At 35.7% G+C, this 26,760-nt stretch overlaps 1 protein-coding gene across 2 annotated transcripts in view; it reads left to right on the top strand.

Annotated features, from left to right (window-relative positions):
* The window catches only part of CAMKMT (calmodulin-lysine N-methyltransferase), a 499,328-nt gene that overhangs the window by 19,880 nt on the left and 452,688 nt on the right, over window positions 1-26,760 (top strand). For both annotated transcript variants that reach the window (XM_037807272.1, XM_037807273.1), the window contains exon 3: window positions 8,203-8,267. In XM_037807272.1, the coding sequence (XP_037663200.1) occupies window positions 8,203-8,267 (65 nt within the window). The remainder of the gene's footprint in view (window positions 1-8,202; window positions 8,268-26,760) is intronic.

Below are 26,760 nucleotides of genomic sequence, written 5' to 3'. Positions count from 1 at the left end.
TATAGTTTTAATGGTAGTAGTGAAATTAACAGCAGTAGTATTAAAACAGCTTTTGTTCTCTTGGGTTTTTTCTTGTATTTTGGAAGGAACTATATAGGACTTTGAAAAGATGATCCAGTGTATGTAGAAAATTAAAAGACACCATTAAATCATGTTTTCATGAACTTAAATTTCATAGATATGGGCCAGTTATAACTTAGTTTTCTAATTTGTTTTAAACTCTAATCATGATTGTTTATGTTGCTTACATATGGATATGCTGAAAGTTTCAATTTACTGTTCCCTCACACATTTTTCAGATTTTCATATATTACGTATGGAAACCACTTACTAATTTCAGATATATATATTTCCTTAACTGGATATAAGACTGAAAAAATAATCTCTGTAGCCATTTATTTTTTTTTATTAAATTCAGTTTTATTGAAATACATTCACACACCATACAATCATCCATGGTATGCAATCAGCTGTCCACAGTATGATAACATAGTTATGCGTTCACCACCACAATCTATCTCTGAACATTTTCCTTACATCAGAAAGAACCAGAACAAGAATAAAAAATAAAAGTGAAAAAAGAACACCCAAGTCATCCCCCCCATCCCACCCCATTTGTCCTTTAGTTTTTATCCCCATTTTTCTACTCATCCATACACTAGATAAAGGGAGTGTGATCCACAAGGTCTTCACAATCACACTGTCACCCCTTGTAATCTACATTATTATATAATTGTCTTCAGAAGTCCAGACTGCTGGGTTGGAGTTTGCTAGTTTTAGGTATTTACTTCTAGCTATTCCAATACATTAAAACCTAAGAGGTGTTATCTATATAGTGCATAAGAATGTCCACCAGAGTGACCTCTCGACTCCATTTGAAATCTCTCAGCCACTGAAACTATTTTGTCTCATTTTTCATCCCCCTTTTGGTCAAGAAGATACTCTCAGTCCCATGATGCTGGGTCCAGATTCATCCCCGGGAGTCATATTCTGCATTGCCAGGGAGATTTACACCCCTGGGAGTGGGGTCCCACATAGAGGGGAGGGCAGCGAGTTCACCTGTTGAGGTAGCTCAGTTAGAGAGAGAGAGGGCCACATCTGAGCAACAAAGAGGTACTCAGGGGGAGACTCTTAGGCACAATTATATGCAAGTTTAGCCTCTCCTTTACAGTAACGAGCTTCATAAGGGCATGTCCCATGATCGAGGGCTCAGCACATCAAACCGCCAGTCCCAATGTTTGTGACAACATCAACACCAGTCCAGGTGAGGAAGTCCAGCACTTCCACACCTTCCCCAGATCCTCAGGGCTGGGGAGGGGGAGGCTGTAAATATATTTTTTATTATCTGCCCAAATTACTCTGGGATGTGTCACTATTTCACTCCAGCCTGTACTAACCTACCGTATCTCACTTCCTATTCAAAGTTCCATGCAATTGTGGTGTTTGAACAAACTGACTGTAGAGTTGTACCATTTAGAGAATTTAGATCCTGTACCAAATAGATATGTCTTCCCTTGGTCTCATATGGAAGTTGAAGTTTTAAAATACAGTCAGTTTCAACCTTTACCCTTTGGCCTGGCTTGCCCTGGTCTTAACCAGACCTGCTTCATTCATATCACTAATTGAAGTCTGGGCTCTTTTTCAGCTTTTTTTTTTTAACTGTGGCTGTATGTACTGATACTGACATTCATATCTGCTGAGCTCTAGCTCTGAGTTTCAGGTTTCTCAGAGATATGCATTGTTCCAGAGACCAATCAGGTTATACACTAAGGGATCAGCATCTCAAAGTTTGTAGATAGGCGTTACAATTCAGGGATAGAGTTAAGTGCTGTAAGAGCTTACAATCTAGGGACTATTACAATAATTATGTCCACGTTAGGCTATGTTCTAAGATTCAATTCTGAGTTTACACATTGTAATTAGTCCATATTGGTGAGGCATGAAAGTGTTTGCCTTTATTTCTGGTGTACTTCACTCAAATACTGTGTACAGGATCCATTCACCTCGTTGTGTGTCTCACAGTTTCACTCCTTCTTGTAGTTGCTCAATGTTCCACTGTATGCTTACAACACAGTACACCACTCTGTTCTTCAGTCGATGTACCCTTAGGTCATCTCCACCCTTTGCAAATCATGATTACTGCCTCCGTGAACACCAGTTTGCAAATGTCCATTCATGTCTCTGCTCTCAGATCTTCAAATGACATACCCCATAATGAGGTTGCAGGGCCTTTTGGTCCCCACACACTTAACTTTTTGTGGAACTACCACACTGACCTTCAGAAAGGTGTAGCCATTTATTTTTGAAAGGGCTCCAAAAATAATCTCTGTAGCCATTTATTTTTGAAAGAGCTCCAAAGCAAGTTGCATCTAGAATCAAGTTTTTCAAACCTTTCCTTCTGAAAAGTCCTCCTCTGTGCTTCAGCCTTTTAGGGTCTATTCCACCCTCTGGCTTACTTTTATTTTTGCACCAGTTTTCTTTATAATTGAGATAAAATTCACCACTTAAACTATTTTAAAGTGTTCAAATCAATGTTTGTTTTTTTTTTTAAGTATATTCACAATATTGTTCATCCATCACCACTGTCTAATTCCAGAACATTTTCGTCACCCCCAAAAAGATAACCTTTACTCATTAGCAGTCACTTTCCATTTTCTTCCCAGTTCCCAGTCCCTGGCCACCACTAATCTACTTTCTGTCTCTATGGATTTGCCTATTGTGGACATTTCATATAAATGGAATCATATGATATGTGGCCTTTTATGTCTGGCTTCTTTCACTTAGCATAATGTTTTTTTAAGATTCATTCATATTGTAGTATGTATCAGTACTTCATTCCTTTTTTGTGGCTGAATAATATTCAACTGTATAGATATACCATGTTTTGTTTATCCATTCATCTGTTGATGGGCATTTGTGTTGTTTCTACTTTTTGGCTGTTATGAATAATGCTGCTATAAACATTTGTGTGCAAGTTTTTGGGTGAATGGATGTTTTCGATTTGAGTGTGTATACTTACCTAGGAGCAGGATTGCTGGATCATATGGCAACTCTGTTTAAGTTTTTGAGAAGCTGCTAAACCATTTTCCACAGTTGCTGCACCATTTTACATCCCTACCAGCAATATATGAAGCTTCCAGTTTCTCTGCATCCTCACCAACACTTGTTATTTTCCATTTCTTTAATTATAGCCATCTTAGTAGGTGTGAAATGGTATCTCATTGTTGTTTGCATTTGTATTTGCCTAATAACTAATGATTTTGAACATTGTGCTTATTGGCCATAGTATGTCTTTAGAGAAAAAATCTATTCAAATCCTGTGCCAGTTTTTGTTTGGATTGTTTATCTTTTTGTTGTGAGTTGTGAGAGTTCTTTATATATTCTAGATACTAGACCCTTGTCATGATATATGATTTGCAAATATTTCCCCCCATCCTGCAGGTTATCTTTTTAGGTTTTGTTATTGTTGTTTGATGCACAAAAGCTTTAAAATTTGTTGAAATCTATTTTTTGTGTGTGTTGCTAGTGCTTGTGGCGTCATATTTAGTTCTAGCTTACTTTTTTTTTCATTTTGTTTAACTTTTCAAAAAATCAAAAACAAACAACAATAAAAAGACAACGTTTCAAACAAAACAAAGCAAAGGATTAAGAAAAACAAATAACCTAAAACAACTACTTTGCTTCCAACATGTTCCTACCATACGCCAAGAAAATTAATAAACCATATCTAGCTTACTTTTAATCTCTACCTTCAGTTTCTTGGTACCTCAAGCTTCACATTTTTCCTCTAGTAACATTTTTTTTCTTCTGTAAATAGTCTTCTGTCCCAGTGATTTCCTCTGTAGTCCTTGTTCCACAGACCATTCTTGGGAAAAAAACTCAAAGACCTTCAGTTTTCAGTTCTAGGATAGCTTTAAGTGCTTATGAAAAAAAAATTGATTGGCTCAAGGGAGAAGAATGTGGCTTTTGGTAAATAAAGTCATGGGAAATAACTTAAAATTTTAGAGTTTAGGAGAAAGATGGAGTGAACTTTTTATACTCTGGGTTTGTTGGCACAAAAAAATCTTCTTTATCATATAACATTAATTATCAGTAGCATGCCAAAACTCAAGTGTGCAAGGATTTCAGTTTGGAAAATTCCCTTCCTAGTAGGTATTACTATCTAACCACATAGTCCAGGCAGGAAGTAGGCAAACAGTTGAAAGATTGAGGGGAGACAAGATCTTGCAGAGTTGACACTTGGATAAAGTAGATAACCCAGTGAACAAAGAACAATCCTTGAGTTGGGAACTAATGGGAGGCAACTTGAAGCCAAGAAATCAACCTGAATCTTTACCACCTGCATTCATGGCAAATTTTCTGTAATTGGCACTAGTTCTTATACTATTGGAGACAAGGATTGTTGACATTATTCTTTCATGAGATAACATCCTTTAGAATTTCTATACTTCATAGATAATTGATTGTCATTTTTGTGATTATTCTAGAGGTATAGGATTAACCTTTCTGTTTCTCTACCTTCCTCATTTTAAAATGTCATAGGGTACACTTTCTGATCCTTTGCTTCAGGAATATACTTTTTAGTAATGGCAAGTCTGCTTCAATGATAACTCTGAAAATCACACTTTTTATCTCAAATAGTGCTTTTAACTTTCTAACATACATTTCATTTGTATTTCCCCAGTTTCTGTTTTCTAGAAATATTTAACTTTTTGCAAAATATGTACACCTTTTTATCTACTCTTGTCTCAGATTTTATTCCAAATGCTTATTTTATCCTTCTGTGTGTGTGTGTGTGTGTGTGTGTGAGAGAGAGAGAGAGAGAGAGAGCGAGAGAGAGAGAGAGAAAGAGACAGAGTGGGAGTGGCTTGTGTACTCACAAGCAAATGAGAAGGAAATTTTCTTTATTAAAATCTAGGTAATATATAAAGCAATTCCATTTTCAGGAATTTATCCTAAGGAAGTAATCAGAAGTGGACTCAATGATGTTTCCCCAAGGAGATTCATTGCGGCAAAAAGTGGATACCATCTAAAAATCCAACATAAAGTGTTGGTTCAATAAATTATGGTACAGTCATTCATTGAATCACTTGGCAGCCATTAAAATCATGTTACAGGAAAATACTTGATGTGGAAACTGTGTATATGATGTTATGTTAAAAAACATAAGTTGCAAAACAGTATGGGCAACAAGGTCTCAGTTATTTAATGAGAGGTGCATAAGCATAGAATAAGATTTGAAAACTATGTACAAATATATTCACTGTGGTCATGAGCATTTTTTTGTGCATGCTTTTATTTTTTGCATTTTTAGGTTTTTCTTGAAGAAACCACATATTGTTTTGTTTTTTTAATTCTGTTTTATTGAAATATGTTCACATACCATACAGTCATCCATGGTGTACAATCACCTGTTTACAGTACCATCATATAGTTATGCATTCATCTCCCCAATCTATTTTTGAACATTTTCCTTACATCAGAAAGAATCAGAATAACAAAAGTAAACAAGGACGCCCAAATTATCCCCCCCTTCCCACCCTATTTTTCATTTAGTTTTTGTCCCCATTATTCTACTCATCCATCCATACATTGGATAAATGGAGTGCGATCCACAAGGTTTTCACAATCACATTGTCACCCCTTGTAAACTATATTGTTATACAGTCGTCTTGAAGAGTCAAGGCTATTGGGTTGCAGTTTGATAGTTTCAGGTATTTACTTCTAGCTATTCCAATACATTAAAACCTAAAAAGTGTTATCTATATAGTGCATAAGAATGTCCACCAGAGTGACCTCTCAACTCCATTTGAAATCTCTCAGCCACTGAAACTTTATTTCATTTCACTTCCCCCTTTTGGTCAAGAAGATGTTCTCCATCCCATGATGCTGGGTCCAGGTTCATCCCTGGGATTCATATCCTGCATTGCCAGGGAGATTTACACCCCTGGGAGTCGGGTCCCATGTAGGGTGGAGGGCAGTGAGTTCACCTGCCGAGGTGGCTTAGCTAGAGAGAGAGGGCTACATCTGAGCAACAAACAAGTACTCAGTGGGAGACTCTTAGGCACAATTATATGCAGGTTTAGCCTCTCCTTTTCAGTAATGAGCTTCATAAGGGCATGTCCCACGATAGAGGGCTTGGCACATCGAACCACCAGTCCTCAATGTTTGTGAGAACATAAGCAACAATCCAGGTGACGACGTCCAACACTTCTGCATTTTCCCCCAGCTCCTCAGGGGGGCCCTGCATATATATTTTTATTCTCTGCTCAAATTACTTTTGGGATGTGTCACTATTTCACTCTAACCTATACAAACCTACCATATCTCACATCCTATTCAAAGTTCCATGTATTTGTGGTGTTTGAACAAACTGACTGTAGAAGTTATATTGTTTAGAAAATATAGATCCTGCACCAAATGAACATCTCTTCCCTTGGTCTCACATGGAAGTTGAAGTTTTAACACACAGTCAGTTTCAACCTTTACCCTTTGGCCTGATTTGCCCTAGTCTTAACCGGATCTGCTTCATTCATGTCTCTAACTGAAGTCTAGGCTCTTTTTTTTTTTAACAGTTGCTGTATGCACTAATACTGACATATCTGCTGAGCTCTAGCTCTGAGTTTCAGGTGTCACACAGATACCCAATGTTCCAGAGACCAATCAGGTTATATACCAAGGGATCAGCATCTCAGAGTTTGGAGATAGCCATTAGAATTCAGGAATAGATTTGACTGCTGTAAGATCTCACAATCTAGGGAACATTACAATAATCATTCCCCTGTTAGGCTGTGTTCTAAGATTCAATTCTGACTTTACACATTGTATAGTCCATATTGGTGAGGCATTATAGTGTTTGCCTTTGTTTCTGGTGTACTTTACTCAAAATGCTGTCTGCAGGATCCATTCACCTTGTTGAATCACATAGTGTTTTTATATTTAGGAAAAAAGTTCTTTTTTTCCTAGTTCTGTGATATGTTGCTGATCATTTTTAATAGCTTCATCTTGCATTTTTAGATGTTAAATGCTTTCTTCCTTTTCTTATATACTTTTCTTATATCTTTTCTTATATATATCTATATATACTGTAGTTTTCCATAATGTTAGTATAAATAGTCTCATCTATACCTAGATTCTTGTATGCACAAAGAAAATGCAGAATCATTGCATTAGTATGATGAAGGTTTGATTTGTGGGTGGTGACTTTGTTTAATTAGGTTTAGATACTGTGGACCCCAGTGCTTGTTTGTTCAGTTGTGATGGCAAAGAACTTTTTGCAATCCCACTCAGTTACTCTCTCAAAGAACTGGTTTTCTATGATAGAAATAAAAAGCTCATTTTTCCTGGAAAAGGTAATACAGTTTACATGTATCTGTTAATACACTTACCGCTTATAAGTTTTAATGACAAAGCTACAGTAGTATTGATAGAAGTAAATTTGTTGAGAATTATCAATCATTATTATGAACAATTTTAGCATCCTAAAGAACTACTGTTATAAGTTATACAGGAGATAATGTAGAAGATAGTAGATGGATTAGCACCAATTTTTCCTCACCACTTGAAAAGTAACTGAAACCCTATGACCTATGAATAATCGATCCATTTTTATAAGAAGAATAGTGTCTTTCATAATTATTAATAAATTATCAGGACTCAAATATTTAAGAGCTGGTAAGTGAAGAGGGATTAGAACTAAAGGAGATAGTATTTAGATTAGTGGATAAAAGTTATAAAATCTCTGCCCACTGATAGAACTGCCTAGAGATGGAATGTACAGACCTGAAGGTTGTTTTGTGATTGATGGTTTGAATTTGTTGGGCTATTATAGGGGAAATTTATGTATTATTGAATGTTGTTCTGGAAGGTGATAGTTTATCTTTCTTTTTGACTCTGAGATTCTCTAAAAAGTTTAAGAATTCACCTCACCTTTATATAAACAAAACTACATTTTTAAAAAAGCCTATTAATGCTTTAAATTGTAGATGAAACATCAAGAAATGTCATTATATTAAATATTCAGTGAACTATATTCTGTTATTTCTTTTCGTTTTCCCTCTAATGAGCTGAAATTATTTTAAAAACAATTTGAAAGGGTTTATTACTATTGGGTATATCACGATACACATTTTCATCTTTTCTAAAAATTAAGAAATGTTAATATTTCAGAATCATTAAAGAAAATACTTTATTTCTTTCTAGGCATAATAGTGGACCCTTGAATGTTGAAGACGTTCTTACCAGCTTTGACAATACTGGAAATGTTTGTAAGTTATATGTTTACTGTATAGAAATACACTTTTCAAAACTGAATTTATAATTTTTTTCTCACTAATATTCATTATACTCATTTGTGTATATAGATATTATAGAAATTCGTTATCTTTAGCTGAAAAATAAGCCCCATGTAAGATGCACCTACTAAATGGAAAAAGGCAGTTTTAACACTTTGCAAGTGTGTATGTGTGTGTGACAGAATGTAGGTCAGAAGGAACACTGAACTCTGAAGTACTGCCTTTTTGTTTCTTGTTTCCATTTTGATCTTCTCAGTTAATCCAGCAAAGTGGCTGTCTCTTCTTTTTTGCTATGTTTTAGATGCTTTCTTTTCTACTCCTTGCTTCTTTTCTGTTTCACTACCAAACACACCCAGGACATTTTTCATTAGTGCTTCTATACTTTAATACTAGAGTTGTCTTCTTAACACAATATTACAATATTATAGAATATATTGAGTTTTTATCTAAGTCTCTGATTAAGTGGTGTAGTTTGCACCACTGATTATACAATTTGACCCACCTTTCAAGGAGGCATTTACTATTTAATTAAATAGCATTTAATTACACTACTTAATTCTCAGTTCATTTAATTTCAACCAATGTTTTTTGGGTATCAGTGATCAGTACTGATGATACAAAGATGCATATTCTGTAATCAACTTAGAGAGACAAATCACTTAAATAGTTATAAAATAATGTCATATGATAAAAGAAATCATCCAAGAATAACTTTATATTGCTTGAATTAGAAAACATACCATGATAGGACCTGTGTACTCTTTCATATTTGGTTGCATAGGATATTTCTCTTAAGGTAGTTAATTATCAGTGAGAAATCACAATTTTAAATGTAAAAATAGTTCTCAAATGCTTTTTTCTCAAAAGAAAACTCAGAACTATAACTACTTATTATCTTAACTTAAATAATATACTTAAATATATACTCCAATGTGGCTTTATCAAATGCTCTCTAATTTTGGATCTACATAGAATAATGTCCAGTAATACTCAGGCCATAGTTTTATTCTTGTACCTATGTTATGGCAAGCTTTTGATTGTAGAGAAAATTATTTATGCATTTTTATCACTAAAGAATCTATAAATGTCCCTATGTAACCCTAAAATATTTAAAATAATTCAGATTTCTTTTTCATGGATAGTGACAGGTGTACCTTTTAGTTTCTACATCTTGACACTTGCTGAATTCTTTTCCATTTAGGCATATCTTATACTTTTATTTGGGGACAAGCAAGGACTGGACAGGGGATGCTAATGGTGGCTGAGGAGACTTAATTTTGGGGTGATTGTTAAATAGCATTAAATCAGGCTTATGCATACATAGTTTAGGGAAATGATTTTAGAATATTAAATGTGGAATTTTTAATTCAGTAATATAAAAATCAAGTGTTGTTCCTAGTGGTCCATTATTAAATAGGACCACTAGCTGGCAGCATTACGTAAAATAATTTCCTAAAGGTCTGAATTATTATTTTATACATGAATAACTATCTTATCCTCCTCTAAAATATTTTCCCCATCAGCTTGTCCCACAACCCCCAATGTGTTGTTGCATTAACAAATGGAGAAATTGCATGTTAAGAGTATTTTTCTCACTGTCTATTGTTTGGTAGAAAAGTTTGAGACTTTCGAATAAGACCCACATACATTTGAATCCTGGCTCTGAAATTCAAATTATATCATCTTCACAAGCCTCAATTTTCTTTATCTCTTAGGACTGGATATAATGTATATAAAGTGTGTAATATACTGAATTCCTCATAGTTGACACTCAGTAAGTGGAAGCAATTTATTAATTATTACTGGTGATGAGTACCCCTAAAACTTGAAGTTTTTTACTAATAAAGAAATGGTTATTCTGATGTTTTAAAATAAACTCAGGTCAATTGTCAAAATAGTAATTTATTAAAATATTTTGTCATAAATGTGATTTTAAAAATCTGAATATATTGCCAAATGATCTAAGTGGTGACAAAAATAAGGATGACCTATTAAAACATGTTATTTGGTGTGATTTTTATATTATTCTGTTTTTATTTTAAAAGAAAAACCTATATTGATATGTCACTTATTGATAAATTGTTGACATTCTACTCCAGTAAGGTACTGAATATAACTTTTATATAATCTATGCCGAGGTGTAAATGTTTTCAGATTGAGTTTGTGACTAGAATACCCAGCAGAGGGCGCCACAATCATAATTCTGTCTTGGTATAAATAACCTGAATAATAACCCTAAGCTTTCACCATGTAAATATACAAAGATGTATATTTAGACATTTCATTTGATTTATTTCTAATGTATTTAATATAGTCACCAACTCATTAATAATAAGAGATTTTCGTGACTGATTTTTGAACACAATTAGTTTTTTTTGCTTTTTGTTTTTAATATCAGTTTAAGTTTTTGTACTTTTCATTTTAATTAAAGGAATATTTATGGCCTTGTAAACCTTCATAGACAGAGAAAGTTCTATACAAGAGTATCAGTTCCTAAATGGCCACTGTGGTAGTAATCCAAAGGATATTTAGGATGAAGACAAAAAGTTTCTAATAGTATGAGAGAACGAATGGATGGAATTACTCATTTATTTCAGGCATTAGTTACTTCCTATTAATGTTACTTGCTGATAACAGAAAAAATAACAAACTTTTTATAGTTGCAAAAACATGATATATGTATATATAGTAAACAAAATATATTCAGGGTGTAGTAAACCATTACTTTCATTTTAAGTTAATGTTTAAAACTAGGTAATGATTGTATTCATTATAAATTTTCAAAGATGAGAGACTCCTTTTTACTTCCTGAATTTGTTCATGCTTGAACCAAAAAGGTATGGAAAAATCTCTTTAATTTTAGAAAGTAAATGAAACCTTTAGATGGTTTCTTACTTCCTGATATATTAGAAAAGAAAATAGTCTTTGTATCTACCTTTATTGTTTAGAAGTGTTTTATGACCTCTGAAGTGTTTTCTATTTTTGAGATATAATCCTTTTCACTGCGTGAATTCCTTTGAATACTGTAGGAAGAATCATTTCTGCATAATGGTTCATTACTGTGTAGTATGTGACCTCAACCCTCTTTTTTTATATTTATATTTGCTATTGTGAAAAACAAATTATTTTGAAAGTCAAGTCCCCATTTTTGCTTACCTTTGGGGTAGGTAGGGGTATTTCATTCTTTGACTTCTACTGCTTGAGAACCTGCTTCCTTCTAAGACTTCCAAGCTGCTCTGTGGAGAGGTTGTGCCAGCTACTGATTCATCATACCGGAAAAGAATGCTGTCAAGCTATAGGGAAAAATGAGGGGCTGGCTATTACTTTGTTTCATGTAACATGCCACTCAGATACCTTGAGTAACAAGGGAGTATCCTGTTTCTGAGCATTGCAGTAGTTTCTTTTCTAGCCGGTCTCCTGACTTCTGGTCAGAGAAGCACTGTCACTCCATGTCTCTCCAGTGTCATTTTCTCTTTCTCCAAAGTCATCTGTTTGTTCTACCCAAATTGAGTTTTTTAAATGTGATTCTCCCCAAGGCTTACTTGATCTAAATTTGTATATCATAGTATACAGTATAATTTAAAAATATTTATAAAATCTGATCAATGCTTGGGGGTATAATAGTTTCATTTGCACTTTTGTAGCACAGCATGAATAAATGAGTTACTACTTCTCATACAGTTTATTGTATACAATATATACAATGCAATGTGTATAAGCCTTTCAAGGATAAGAAATCAGTAGTTATTATATGTCATTGCAGTAACCTAGTGTGAATCAGGATTCTTGGCTAATGTTGCAGTTTAGATTTGGAGAATGTACTAGTTAGATCCCTTTACGCATTCTTTGAAATTTTTTTTTCTCCTTTGTTGAGTGCCATGACAGGACCCTGTGGTAGTTGATGTCTCATGGTCTCCTGGAGAAATGTGTAGGCACTCTGCCTTGTTCTCTTGTATGTGATTTTTTTTTCCAGTGAAGCATAGGACTGACCCTGATTTTTTTTTTAATATTCATTTTATTGAGATATATTCACATACCATGCAGTCATACTAAACAAATCGTACATTCGGTTGTTCACAGTACCATTACATAGTTGTGCATTCATCACCAAAATCAATCCCTGACACCTTCATCACCACACACACAAAAATAACAAGAATAATAATTAAAGTGAAAAAGAGCAATTAAAGGAAAAAAGAACACTGGGTGCCTTTGTTTGTTTGTTTCCTTCCCCGGTTTTTCTACTCATCCATCCATAAACTCAACAAAGGGAAGTGTGGTCCTTATGGCTTTCCAATCCCATTGTCACCCCTCATAAGCTACATTTTTATACAATCATCTTCAAGATTCATGGGTTCTGGGTTGTAGTTTGATAGTTTCAGGTATCTTCTGCCAGCTACCCCAATTCATTAGAACCTAAAAAGGTTCTGACCCTGATTTTTAAAGCACAGAGCTACAATCTTCTGCTTCTAAATCCTTCCCTGTTTTGATGACAGGATCTGTTTTGTGAGGTATCCAAAACTGATCTCTTTCAGGCTGATAATCAAATATTACTTCAGGAAGCATTCTTATTAAAATAAAAAAATATTTTCACTTTCTACCTGTAGTTGGGAAACCAAAGGTAACAGTCTCTTAGGAAATATAGTCTGAAGTTTTAGTTTTCCTGTTTCATGTTACGATGTTTGTTACGTAGTTAGCATCCGATCCATAATATGATGGAATCATCAAAGCTGCAGAAATGTCAACTTGGATTTAAAAATGTTTTCCTAATTTAAATAAATGTATTTTATATATGCATTGTATACATATACATAGACACAAAACATATATGTAGTATATATATGTGTATGTGTGTGTGTGTGTGTGTGTGTGTGTGTGTGTATATATATACACTTAAAGTAGGTTGATTAAAAAGTAAGATATTTTGGGCTTTTTATGGGTCATTACTCTATTTTTAACTTCATGGAGTCATGGAAGGAGCATGGCATATAAAGTTCAGATTTTGGCTCTGCCATTTACTAGCTGTATGATCTTAGGCATTTGTTTGAACAAATCTTAACTCCTTAAGTAAAACTGAATGAGAAACAATTACCTTGTAGTGTGGTGAACATATTAGATAATGTGAAAGCACCATGTAAACAGCAAACAATATTTGCATTCATTACTATTGTTAGTATTAATATTATCTGCCTCACTTATTCTTCTTGAACTTTTTCAGTATCTTTGATATTTGAAAATAACACAAGGTAGGAAGTATTTTTGGTATGTGCCATGTTCTTTTAATGTATTACATTATTTTATATGAAAATACAGCAAAAAGCTACACAATTAAAACAGTGTGGCAGTAATGCAGAAATACACATATAAACCAATTGTGCCAGTTTGAATGTATTATGTCCCCCAAAATGCTACGTTCTTTGATGCAGTCTTGTGAAGGCAGACATATTAGTGTTGATTAGCTTGGAACCTTTGGATTAGGTGTTACCATGGAGATGTGACCCACCCAACTGTGAGTAACACCTTTGATTAGGTTATGACCTCTTTATTGAATGTTTCCATGGAAATGTGGCCCCGCCCATTCGGGATTCTTGATTAGTTCGCTGGAGTCCTATAAAAAGAACTCACAAACAGGGACCTCAGAGCAACTGAGAGTGACATTTTGGAGAGGAGCTGCAGCTGAGATAGACATTTTGAAGACGGCCATTGGAAGCTGATGCTTAGATTTTTGGAGAAAGCCATTTTGAAATGCAACCTGGGAGCAAGCAGATGCCAGCCACTTGCCTTCCCTGCTAACAGAGGTTTTCCGGATGCCAATGGCCTTTCTCCAGTTTAGGTACCCTATTGTTGTTGCCTTACCTTGGACACTTAATGGCCTTAAGACTGTAACTTTATAACCAAATAAACCCCCTTTATGAAAGCCAATCCATTTCTGGTGTTTTGCATTCTGGCAGTATTAGCAAACCGGAACACCAATATTTTAGAATAGGCAGTTCAGAAAGATCTAAATACATCTGGGGATTTATCATATGATAAAGATGGCATTTCAGTAAAAGAATAAAGGATGGCTTTTTCAATAAATAGTATTGATACCATTGGCTAGGAATTTAGAAAAAAATAATAAAGCTGTTTCCTTCCTTTATATTATATACCAAAATAATTTTAAGATGGATTAAAGATTTATTTTAAAAAATCATAACTCTCCTAGATATTTCAGATGAATAATTTTATAATATTGAGAAAGGGAAGGGATAATTTCATAATTCTGAGAAAAGGAAGGCCCTTTTAAGCAGGACCCAAGTCCCATGAATTATAAGGATTAATAGATTGAATAACGATTTAAACACACTTTGTTCTAAAAGCAGCATCAAAAAAGTTGAAAACAAATGAAGTGGTATTTTTAATGACATATTCAAAGACGTATTCTCTTTATTGTCTAAAAGCTCCCACAAATCAAGAACAGAAAGACAATCTTAAAATTTATAAGAAAAAGACAAAATATAGCCAAAAATTAGGAAGAAGTATTTCACAAAAGAAATACCAGTGCTCTATAAACACATGAAATGATTACTAGTGATCAAGTAAATGCAGTTAAAACAGTGAGATATAAGTTTTGCTGATCACATTGGCAAAGATGAGAAAAGATAAGCAATCAGTCAATTGTAGAGAAATGGGCATTCTCATACACTATTGTGGGAGAGTAAGTCAATTCTACTCTTCCAGAAGCAGTCTGGCAATATCTTTTGTAATTTTAAGTAACCATACCTTTGACTAACATTCCCTTTTAAAAAAATAATGAAACAAGTATGCAAAGCTGTATAACGGAATTGCAGCACAATGAATAAAGAAAAATATTTAATTTTAGGCGATTGTTTAATTGTGGATAATCCATGTGATGGAATACTATATAGCTATTCAAGATATCCCAAACATAAGAAGGTTTTTAAAAAGTAGTACAGGAAATATGGTTTAATTTCTGTAAAATACATATACCGATAATTGTGTGTGTGTGTGTGTGTGTGTGTGTGTGTGTGTGTGTGTGTGTGTGTGTATAGGTACGTATATGCATAGAAGTATGTTTCATTGTTCGCAGTGGTTTTGTTGGGGGTATCGATTGGGCTTCTTGGTGATTTTCACTTTCTTCTTTATACTTTTCAATACTGTTGGAGTTTGTATTACTTTTGACATGTATTAGTTTTATAACTAGAAAAATCAATGTTATTTTCATTTTGAAAAAATGGATACACTTTAACTTCCAAATTGAATATTAAATTTTTGGACAGAAAGCTGAGACAGTCTTACATTACTAAGGAAAGCACTGTGGGAAAAAAAGAGCAGTTCATTTTTCTAGTGACTAAATATAAAATATTCTGTTTTTAAATAATGCTTTTCTGCAAGGAGCTCACTGCAAGGAATTTCCAGTACACTGATGAGACAAGAAGTCAAAGATCAAATAACTCTACTCCCATATTAGGTAGGGAGAGTACAAAGATGTTGAAAAGGCATTCTGTGGCAGAACATTGAGCTTTGGGCCTAGATAATTTATAAGATCTGTTAAAAAGATAAATTTGCAAGGTCATCAATGCGCTATATGGTTGGTACTCATAGGTGATGCTCAGAAGTCCTGAGATTATAGGGGGCCCCAAAGCCAATGGGGAGGTGGTGGTATGTAGCATTGGCTCTGGTTTTGTCTTCTCAACCCCTCTTGAGGATCACAATGTATATGTAGCCTTTGATTCCTAGTTCTATGTTGGAAAAAATTTCTGGAGTTTAGGTTAGGCCTGTAGATGATAGTTTGCCTAGCCATGTGTCTTTCCAGCTGACTTCCTAGCTCCATAGTTGTCAGGGCAGTTTTTTTTTTTGTTTGTTTGTTTGTTGTCTTTATTTTTGGTACAAAATTGGGTAAGCGATAAACAGAGTCCTTTGCATTTGTTATCACTGTTTACCAGGGAAGGAACACATGTCGTCTCAATTCATTTTTAAAAATTTTATTTGAAATAAGAAATTGTGGTGTTGGAATGGTTGTCTTTGATAATAGAAGCCGCTGCTATTGTGAGAAAAGACTGAAATAAATACAGTAATCCTTTCCAGTTCATAACATGTATTAATTAATGCTTTAATCAGTGCAATAATACTGGAAGGTAGCTTGTGTCTTTGTCCTAAACCTGCTAGTTTCTCCATCTTAAATATCTGAAGATTCCTAATTTAGATACCTCCAAGTTTTAGCAGAAGATATGCAAAGCAAGTCTTTTCTCCGTTTTTTTTTTTTTTTTTTTCCTGAATACTGGGTGGTACTCCTTTCTCTGTCTTTTTTTTTTTTTTTTAAATAGCTACCATTTCTTTTGCATTCACTATAGAAGTCGGGAACTCTGTCAATATTATCCCTTTTAATCCTCTTAACAACTTTGCAAATGATGAGGAAACTGATACCCAGAGAAGTAAAGGTAACTTGCCTAAAAATTCATATTTAGTAAATGGTTGCTCAGGAATTTACAACTATTCTATATTTCTTGCAGTTGTAATTTCCCAAAAATGTTGAGAAATGAATTTAAAAAGGTCATGGTGGAATTGAAACTAAAAGTGGTAACTTGGATTGCTAGAAAATGACTTTGGCAAATGGAAAAAAATTCTGTCTAGCAGATTGTGTCTCAGAGGAGACTGATTAAAGGTCACTGGAAAATGGGTTCGCTAGAGTTTCTGAAAGGTAGTTGGCAATATAATAGAGCAGGGATTTGGGAAATAAGGATAAGGGAGAAAGGATGCATTTTCTTTTTTTTTTTTTTTTTGATTTTTTTTTTATTTTATTTTGAAATAAATTCAAAGTTATAGGAACAGTTGCAAAAACAATACTAAACCCATACAAAGAATTCCATCATACCCTGACCCCCCTCCCCCATAGCTCAATCCACCAACCTTAACATGCTGTCACATCGTTATTTCTTTCCCTCCCTCCCTATCTATCATCCATCATCTATTGCTCTGTCTTCTGAACATATGAGAGGTAGCTGCACACATCCTTGAACATACACTATAATTCACATATACACTTCCCATGAACAAGAACATTCTTTTATGCAATCCCATTAAGCGCAGCTAAGAAGTACAACAGGTTCAACAATGATACAAAGCTTACATTCTATATTTCCTTTACCTTATGTCTCAACTGTGTCCCTTTGAGCCACCTGTCCTCTATCCTCTAATTCCATCCAAGTTCATCCTTTGCATTCAATCATCTATTTAGACTGTCTTTTTTTTTTAGTTGTGGGAACATATGTACAGCCTAAATCTTCCCATTCCACCCCCTCCCTCCCTAGCCTTCCATTAGTGGGATTAATCACATTTAGAATGTTGTAATGCTCTTTCCCACCATCCATTACTAGAAATTTCCCTTCACCTCAAACAGCAACTCCACCCTCATTTCTTACCTCCCCATTGCACCATCCCCCATTTCTCTTAACCCGAACTTTACAATTCATCTCTATGGTTACATTCTCTGATAGTTTCTTTGTGTTTGCTGTGGGGGTTAAAATTAACCTCTTATATCCATAACAATCTTGTTTTTCTTTGATACCACCTCCACTTCAACAGGGCACATAAACTATGTTCCTATATTCCTCCGTTCCCCTACCTTTATATAGTTGTCTAAAATTACATATTTTACATTGAGTTCAAAACCATTGATTTGTCATTAGGGTTTGTGTAATTTATATCATGTAGGAAGTAAATAGTGGAGTTACAGTTCAAAAATTACTGACTTCTATTTGTATTCCATTGTGGTTGGAGAATGTGCTTTGAGTATATTCAATTTTTTTTTTTTAATTTCTTGAGGCTTGTTTTATGTCTCAGCTTATGGTCCCTTCTGGAGAAAGATCCATGATCACTAGAGAAAAATGAGTGTCCTGGTGCTTTGGGATGTAAGTTACTATATATGTCTGCTAAAATTCTCTATATCTCTTTTTCCTTTCTGTTGTTTCTCTGTTGGTAGGGTTCCCTTTAGAATCTGAAGTAGGGCAGGTCTTTTATTGGCAAACTCTCTCAGGATTTGTTTGTCTGGGAAAAATTTAAGCTCTTCCTCGAATTTGAAGGAGAGTTTTGCTGGATAAAGTATTCTTGGTTGGAAATTTTTCTCTCTCAGTATTTTAAATATGTCATGCCACTGCCTTCTTGCCTCCATGGTGGCCGCTGAGTAGTCACAACTTAGTCTTATGTTGTTTCCTTTGTATGTGGTGAATTGCTTTTCTCTTGCTGCTTTTAGAACTTGCTCCTTCTCTTCAGTATTTGAGAGTGTGATCAGAGTATGTCTTGGAGTGGGTTTATTTGGATTTATTTTATTTGGAGTTCGCTGGGCATTTACGCTTTGTGTATTTATATTGTGTAGAAGGTTGGGGAAGTTTTCCCCAACAATTTCTTTGAATACTCTTTCTAGACCTTTACCCTTCTCTTCCCCTTCTGGGACACCAATGAGTCTTAAGTTTGGACATTTTATTTTATCTATCGTTTCCCTGAGATCCGTTTTGATTTTTTAAATTTTTTTCTCCATTCTTTCTTTTGTTCTTTCATTTTCTGTTCTGTGGACTTCTAGGACACTGAGATGTTGTTCAGCTTCCTCTAGTAACTTGATTTGTGTGTTTGGAGTTGGATTCTCCATATCATCTGGTTTTATCATATGCATTGAGATTTTCTGTTGTTTTTGGCCTCTTGGCATTTGCTCTGCTCGACAGGGTTCTTTTAATTTGTAAAAAAAAAAAAAACCCTATCTAATTTTTCAGAAACACTGTTTGGTGACATACATTTTCTCTAACTAACCGGCAGATGGCGTCTGTGAGTCACCTATACCTCTCAAGTCAGTTCTCCACCTTCTCCCGGCGTTATACGGGGAAACAATTCTTGCGGGGTCCAGCCGGAGAACTCAGCCCGGGTGTTGTTGCTGGAACTGTCTGCCCTGGTGCTTGTACGGGTGGTCAGGGAGGAAGGACAGCCTCAATATTCAAATCCCCCTGGTTCCCGGAGATTCAAGGCCGCCGCAAGAGTCCAAGCCTTCATTTCATTTCAGCCCCAGCCCCTCTCTGTCGATGTCCCACAAACCACCGGACTTGGCGTAGTGTCTCTGGGATCTCCGAGCAGGTCCTCCCGCCCAGCTGCGATCCTCCAGGACCTCTGCTGAGGTAATGCTGTGCTACGTCATCAGTGTGCGCCGTCCCTCAAGGGAAGCCCCGGGCCACCGGACTGAGCCGGCTCGCTTTCAGCCTTATGCAAAAATGGCCGAACGGGGCGTCTCCACACCCCCCTCCTTGCACAGTTCCTCCTTCCCAGCTGCGGGACAACTGGTGGGGCTCTGGGCTGTGAGCATGGCCCAGGCAGGAGTTTATCCAGCCCTCCCGGGAGCGAGCTGCTAGCCGTGGGGATTCTTTCGGCTTCTTGCTCTCCTCTCCGTTCCCCCGGCCCCAGGGGTATCTGCAGCGGGCTATCTTCCAGGCCAGACACTGAGAGGCTGGCCCAGCCCCCTCTTGCTGTGTTTTACTGCATGTTTCCCACGATCGCACCTGCAGCCGATTGCACCTGCAGCCGCTCCTGGCTTTTCCCCTTTTCTCTCTTTTTTTTTTTTTTATTAAAAGAGCCCGTTGGTCTCCAGACGCCAAACCCTGGCTTCCCCGGATCGCTGCGCAGCTGCGGGACTGCCAGCCAGCTTACTCACTCATTTCAGAATGCAGACTCTCAGTTTCACCAAGTGTACAGCCCCTGGGAGCTAGCAGATCTTGTCCAGCTGGCACATTGCTGTAACTGGTATTCTGGGTCACTGTCTGGTCCTTATCTAGTGTTTTCCATGGAGGTGTTCCTTAGCCCTGTCTCACCTAGCCGCCATCTTGGTTTCTCTCGCATTTTCTTTTAATAGTTTTAAATCAAACATGGATTTTGTTTTGAGGTTTTTTTGTTTTGCTTTGTTTTGTTTTTGAGAAGTGCTGTGTTTTGTAGTGATAATATGGTAGTAATAATGACTCCTATTTGTATATAGTTCTTTTGCTAAGTACTCAATGTGCTTCTCAAGCTTATGGCTATTGTGATATTTAAAAATTGCTTGCATAAACATAAGCCACAAAAAAAACTCAACTCTAAGTATATTTTTGTCTTTATCAAAGTTGCTTGAATTGTGGACATTTCTTTCCACAGATGATTGTTGTGGATGTTTGGACATTTATATAGCCTGTTTTTATCTTATGAATGCTGAATATAAATATAATATTTGATGATTGAATAAATTTAGTGTTTGTGTATTCATGTACCTTGGGTTTTCTGTGTTCTCCACCCTCACCCTTCACCCTTAGACTTCTACTCTGGCCCTTAATCTGGATATTTGTGTTATATCCTGGGGAGGTTGGGGCAGTTTGTGGAAGGAAAGGAAAAATGTTTCATATAATTTTATCTTTGTGTGTCTGAAAATGTAGATGTAGTATCTGTTTTGTAGATGCTTCACATGCTTATAAGCTGTTTATTCTAGCTTATTATATCAGGTGGAATCTTCTCCTGGTTGTAAATTCATGTTTGTCTGAAGTCTTGGCCCGTCAGGTTGCTGGAGGTCAGACTTATGTGTTACTGCCATTTTCCAGGAGTCCCTACGATTGGCGTTACCTAATTTCTGAATGAAAGATGTGGTGGGACTCAGATTTACAACTTAAAAAAACAAACAAACTTTAAAGTATCAAAAATATTGCAATATTTAAAAATATTAAAAGCATAACAAAAATACCTTGGTAGTCAAAGAAAGACAAATAGTATTTTGATTAACCCTGGACTTCGGTTTTATTTTAATATTTGGCAACTTAATCAGAATTTAGTGGGGAGGGGTTGGAAGCCATTATGTACACATGTAAATGTAAATCACGAGTTCTCTGTGTTCCTTTAAAAAACAAAACTCAATAGAATAACAAAGGGTAAGGAGGCGAAGGCATTTTGATTCATATTGCTCTCTTTGATCTTTCTATCTAAGGTCCTGTAGATTTGTAATTTATATCCTGCAGTTTAGCACTCATTTATGTACTATATTGTAATAACTTGTCTTTTCCCCCCAAAATAAATTTTAATGTATTAACATTTATCTTTTAACCCCAGAATAAATTTTAAAGCCCCTGATTGCAGGAACCACTTATACTTCTGCAATATTTACAAAACCATGTCCCCTTAGTTCAGTCTCAGAAGGTGTTGGTCTAAAGTTCGTGCAAAAATAGTATGTTGAAATAACTTGAGTCTTTTACCTCTCTTTATTAAATGTCATGAAGGCAACACAGTCTTTAATAATTTTTCTTAACATTTCCTTTTTTTTTTTTCCCCTTTACCATCCACTGCCATCCCACATTGCTGCTGGTTCTGCACCTTTAAATATAAAACAAACAAAAACCTCAGGAAACAATTTTAACTCTAGCATCTATCATAAAATTGTATTTTCTTCCTTTTTTACTCCCTTACATTCTGATTTCTCCATCACAGTTCTGATGAACTGGCCTGTCAAGGGTCAAGGCAGGATCTTCCTTGGAGGGTGTTCGCCTCGGATAGGCATAGTGGAGGGAGGGGAAAAAAAGACGGAAGCAGATCAATTTCTTTTAGTTAGAGTGACTATACAGCCTTCTTTGTCTGGCATGGACTCAGTTTGTACCTGTTGTTCTTAGCATAATTATTAATAATACTCCTTTCACTTTCAAGGTGTTCTGCTAATTACTAAAAAAAATTCTATTTTTAGAAGATAAGGACAAGAGAGAAAGATTAGAAGTGTACATTAATTATTTATATCCAGTCATACCTCTTTATCTCACCATAATATCTTGTACAAGCCAGGGTCTACGAGGCATTCTATAAGTATGTATTATTTCATTTGAATCCCTAGACACATTCAAATGAATCCATTCATTCTACACAAGTGTATTTGCACTTGATACACTCTTCTTGATAACAGAAAGGTAAATCATGGTCTCAGTTTTAGATAGCATATAGTGCAGGACCCATAAATTAATGGGTTAGATACTGAATTCAGAACACACACATTTTTTTTAGTTAATGCAATAATTGAAAAAATTTTGAATTACTGCCAGTATTAAAAATAAATAAAATTCATACAAAAACCTAGATTTCCAGTTTTTCCTAAAGAAAAAAAATATACTAGCAGCCTGAGTCTGAGCTCACAGGATAATGATCATCTGGAGCTGCAAAGGATCTCTCTTTTGCCTTGGTCCTCACCACTTCACACATGGACATTTGAGTTTGCAACCTCTGATTTATATTATGTATTTGGAAGCATTTAAGGCAAGTTTATTTTTGTATGTTTTTCGGATTATTTAGTTACCTTCTTAAACACGAGTCAATTTTTTTTTTTTTTTTTTTTTGGGAAATCTAATCAATGTAATTTATTACACCACAAAAGAAAGGCAAAAGCTCACAATTATCTCATGCCAAAAAGGCATTTAATAAAATTCATCAACCTCTTCCAATACAACTAAAAGATGAATGGATATACACTACTTAAATATGATAAATTATATTTACCAAAACATAACAGCAAACATATTCAATGCTAAAACACTAAAGCCATTTTTATTAAAACCAGACAGCAATGCCCTTTTCCACAGAAACAAAAGAACCCGCAAACAAGGATGAATATCTACACATGTACAAGGGAATTTACTGCAATTTTTAGTGGAAAAACAAAACAGAAAGAAAAACTGCATCAACAAAAAAAAACAAGAAACATCACTGTCCATCAACATGAGATGCTTGAATTATGGTACATCATAATATAAATTATTGGAATTTTAAGTCTTATTTCAATATCTACACATTAACTGACCTAAAGTAACATCCACACTTTAAGAAAAATAAACAAAAAATGCTACAGAATACTATATATACAATACTATTTTTATGAATAGTATGATCCTATTTTTTTTATCTTCATTTCATTGAGATATATTCACATACCACGCAGTCATACAAAACAAATCGTACTTTCGATTGTTCACAGTACCATTACATAGTTGTACATTCATCACCTAAATCAATCCCTGACACCTTCATTAGCACACACACAAAAATAACAAGAATAATAATTAGAGTGAAAAAGAGCAATTGAAGTAAAAAAGAACACTGGGTACCTTTGTCTGTTTGTTTCCTTCCCCTATTTTTCTACTCATGCATCCATAAACTAGACAAAGTGGAGTGTGGTCCTTATGGCTTTCCCAATCCCCTTGTCACCCCTCATAAGCTACATTTTTATACAACTGTCTTCGAGATTCATGGGTTCTGGGTTGTAGTTTGATAGTTTCAGGTATCCACCACCAGCTACCCCAATTCTTCAGAACCTAAAAAGGGTTGTCTAAAGTGTGCGTAAGAGTGCCCACCAGAGTGACCTCTCGGCTCCTTTTGGAATCTCTCTGCTACTGAAGCTTATTTCATTTCCTTTCACATCCCCCTTTTGGTCAAGAAGATGTTCTCCGTCCCACGATGCCAGGTCTACATTCCTCCCCGGGAGTCGTATTCCACGTTGCCAGGGAGATTCACTCCCCTGGGTGTCTGATCCCACTTAGGGGGAAGGGCAGTGATTTCACCTTTCAAGTTGGCTTACCCAGAGAGAGAGGGCCACATCTGAGCAACAAAGAGGCATTCGGGAGGAGGCTCTTAGGCACAACCATAGGGAGGCCTAGCCTCTCCTTTGCAGCAACCATCTTTCGAAGGGTAAAACCTATGGTAGAGGGCTCACCCATCAAACCACCAGTCCCCTATGTCTGTGGTCATGTTAGCAACCATCGAGGTGGGGTAGGCCAATACCCCTGCATTCTCCACAGGCTCCTCAAGGGGGCACTACATCTTTTTTTCCTTGTTTTTCTTTTTTTTTTTTTTTTAACTTTCCCTTCTTTTTTAAATCAACTGTATGAAAAAAAAGTTAAAAAGAAAACAAACATACAATAAAAGAACATTTCAAAGAGACCATAACAAGGGAGTAAGAAAAATACAACTAACCTAAGATAACTGCTTAACTTCCAACATGTTCCTGCTTTACCCCAAGAAAGTTACCTAATATAGCAACATTTCTGTGAACTTGTTCCTACTATATCCATCAGAAATTAACAGACCATAGTCATTCCTGGGCATCCCCAGAACGTTAAATAGCTTATCTGTTCTTCTTGGATTATTGTTCCCCCTTCCTTAATTGCTCTCTATTGCTAGTTCCCCTACATTCTACATTATAAACCATTTGTTTTACATTTTTCAAAGTTCACATTAGTGGTAGCATATAATATTTCTCTTTTTGTGCCTGGCTTATTTCGCTCAGCATCATGTCTTCACGGTTCATCCATGTTGTCATATGTTTCACGAGATCGTTCCTTCTTACTGCCGCGTAGTATTCCATCGTGTGTATATACCACATTTTATTTATCCATTCATCTGTTGAAGGACATTTGGGTTGTTTCCACCTCTTGGCAATTGTGAATAATGCTGCTATGAACATTGGCATGCAGATATCTGTTCGTGTCACTGCTTTCCGATCTTCCGGGTATATACCGAGAAGTGCAATCGCTGGGTCGAATGGTAACTCTATATCTAGTTTTCTAAGGAACTGCCAGACTGACTTCCAGAGTGGCTGAACCATTATACAGTCCCACCAACAGTGAATAAGAGTTCCAATTTCTCCACATCCCCTCCAGCATTTGTAGTTTCCTGTCTGTTTAATGGCAGCCATTCTAATCGGTGTTAGATGGTATCTCATTGTGGTCTTAATTTGCATCTCTCTAATAGCTAGTGAAGCTGAACATTTTTTCATGTGTTTCTTGGCCATTTGTCTTTCCTCTTCAGAGAACTGTCTTTTCATATCTTTTGCCCATTTTATAATTGGGCTGTCTGTACTATTGTCCTTGAGTTGTAGGATTTCTTTATATATGCAAGATATCAGTCTTTTGTCAGATACATGGTTTCCAAAAATTTTTTCCCATTGAGTTGGCTGTCTCTTTACCTTTTTGAGAAATTCCTTTGAGGTGCAGAAACTTCTAAGCTTGAGGAGTCCCCATTTATCTATTTTTTCTTTTGTTGCTTGTGCTTTGGGTCTAAAGTCTAGGAAGTGGCCGCCGAATACAAGGTCTTGAAGATGTTTTCCTACATTATCTTCTAGGAGTTTTATGGTACTTTCTTTTATATTGAGGTCTTTGGTCCATTTTGAGTTAATTTTTGTGTAGGGGGTGAGGTAGGGGTCCTCTTTCATTCTTTTGGATATGGATATCCAACTCTCCCAGCCCCATTTGTTGAAAAGACCATTATGACTCAGTTCAGTGACTTTGGGGGCCTTATCAAAGATCAGTCGGCCATAGATCTGAGGGTCTATCTCTGAATTCTCAATTCGATTCCATTGATCTATATGTCTATCTTTGTGCCAGTACCATGCTGTTTTGGCAACTGTGGCTTTATAATAAGCTTCAAAGTCAGGGAGTGTAAGTCCTCCCACTTCGTTTTTCTTTTTTCGAGTGTCTTTAGCAATTCGAGGCATCTTCCCTTTCCAAATAAATTTGATAACTTGCTTTTCCAAGTCTGCAAAGTAGGTTGTTGGAATTTTGATTGGGATTGCATTGAATCTGTAGATGAGTTTGGGTAGAATTGACATCTTAATGACATTTAGTCTTCCTATCCATGAACATGGAATATTTTTCCATCTTTTAAGGTCCCCTTCTATTTCTTCTGGTAGAGTTATGTAGTTTTCTTTGTATAGGTCTTTTACATCTTTGGTTAAGTTTATTCCTAGGTACTTGATTTTTTTAGTTGCTATTGAAAATGGTATCTTTTTCTTGAGTGTCTCTTCAGTTTGTTCATTTCTAGCATATAGAAACATTACTGACTTATGTGCATTAATCTTGTATCCCGCTACTTTGCTAAATTTGTTTATTAGCTCTAGTAGCTGTATCGTCGATTTCTCAGGGTTTTCTAGATATAAGATCATATCATCTGCAAACAATGACAGTTTTACTTCTTCTTTTCCAATTTGGATGCCTTTTATTTCTTTGTCTTGCCGGATTGCCCTGGCTAGCACTTCCAGCACAATGTTGAATAACAGTGGTGATAGCGGGCATCCTTGTCTTGTTCCTGATCTTAGAGGGAAGGCTTTCAGTCTCTCTCCATTGAGTACTATGCTGGCTGTGGGTTTTTCATATATGCTCTTTATCATGTTGAGGAAGTTTCCTTCAATTCCTACCTTTTGAAGTGTTTTTATCAAAAACGGATGTTGGATTTTGTCAAATGCTTTTTCAGCATCTATTGAGATGATCAATTGATTTTTCCCTTTTGACTTGTTAATGTGTTATAATACATTGATTGATTTTCTGATGTTGAACCATTCTTGCATGCCTGGAATAAACCCCACTTGGTCATGGTGTATGATTTTTTTAATGTGTCTTTGGATTCGATTTGCAAGTATTTTGTTGAGGATTTTTGCATCTATATT

Source organism: Choloepus didactylus, chromosome 17 (genome assembly GCF_015220235.1).
Source record: "Choloepus didactylus isolate mChoDid1 chromosome 17, mChoDid1.pri, whole genome shotgun sequence".
Lineage (NCBI taxonomy): Eukaryota > Metazoa > Chordata > Mammalia > Pilosa > Megalonychidae > Choloepus > Choloepus didactylus.
Note: the sequence above shows the minus strand (reverse complement) of the source record. Positions and strands in the feature narration are given on the sequence as shown.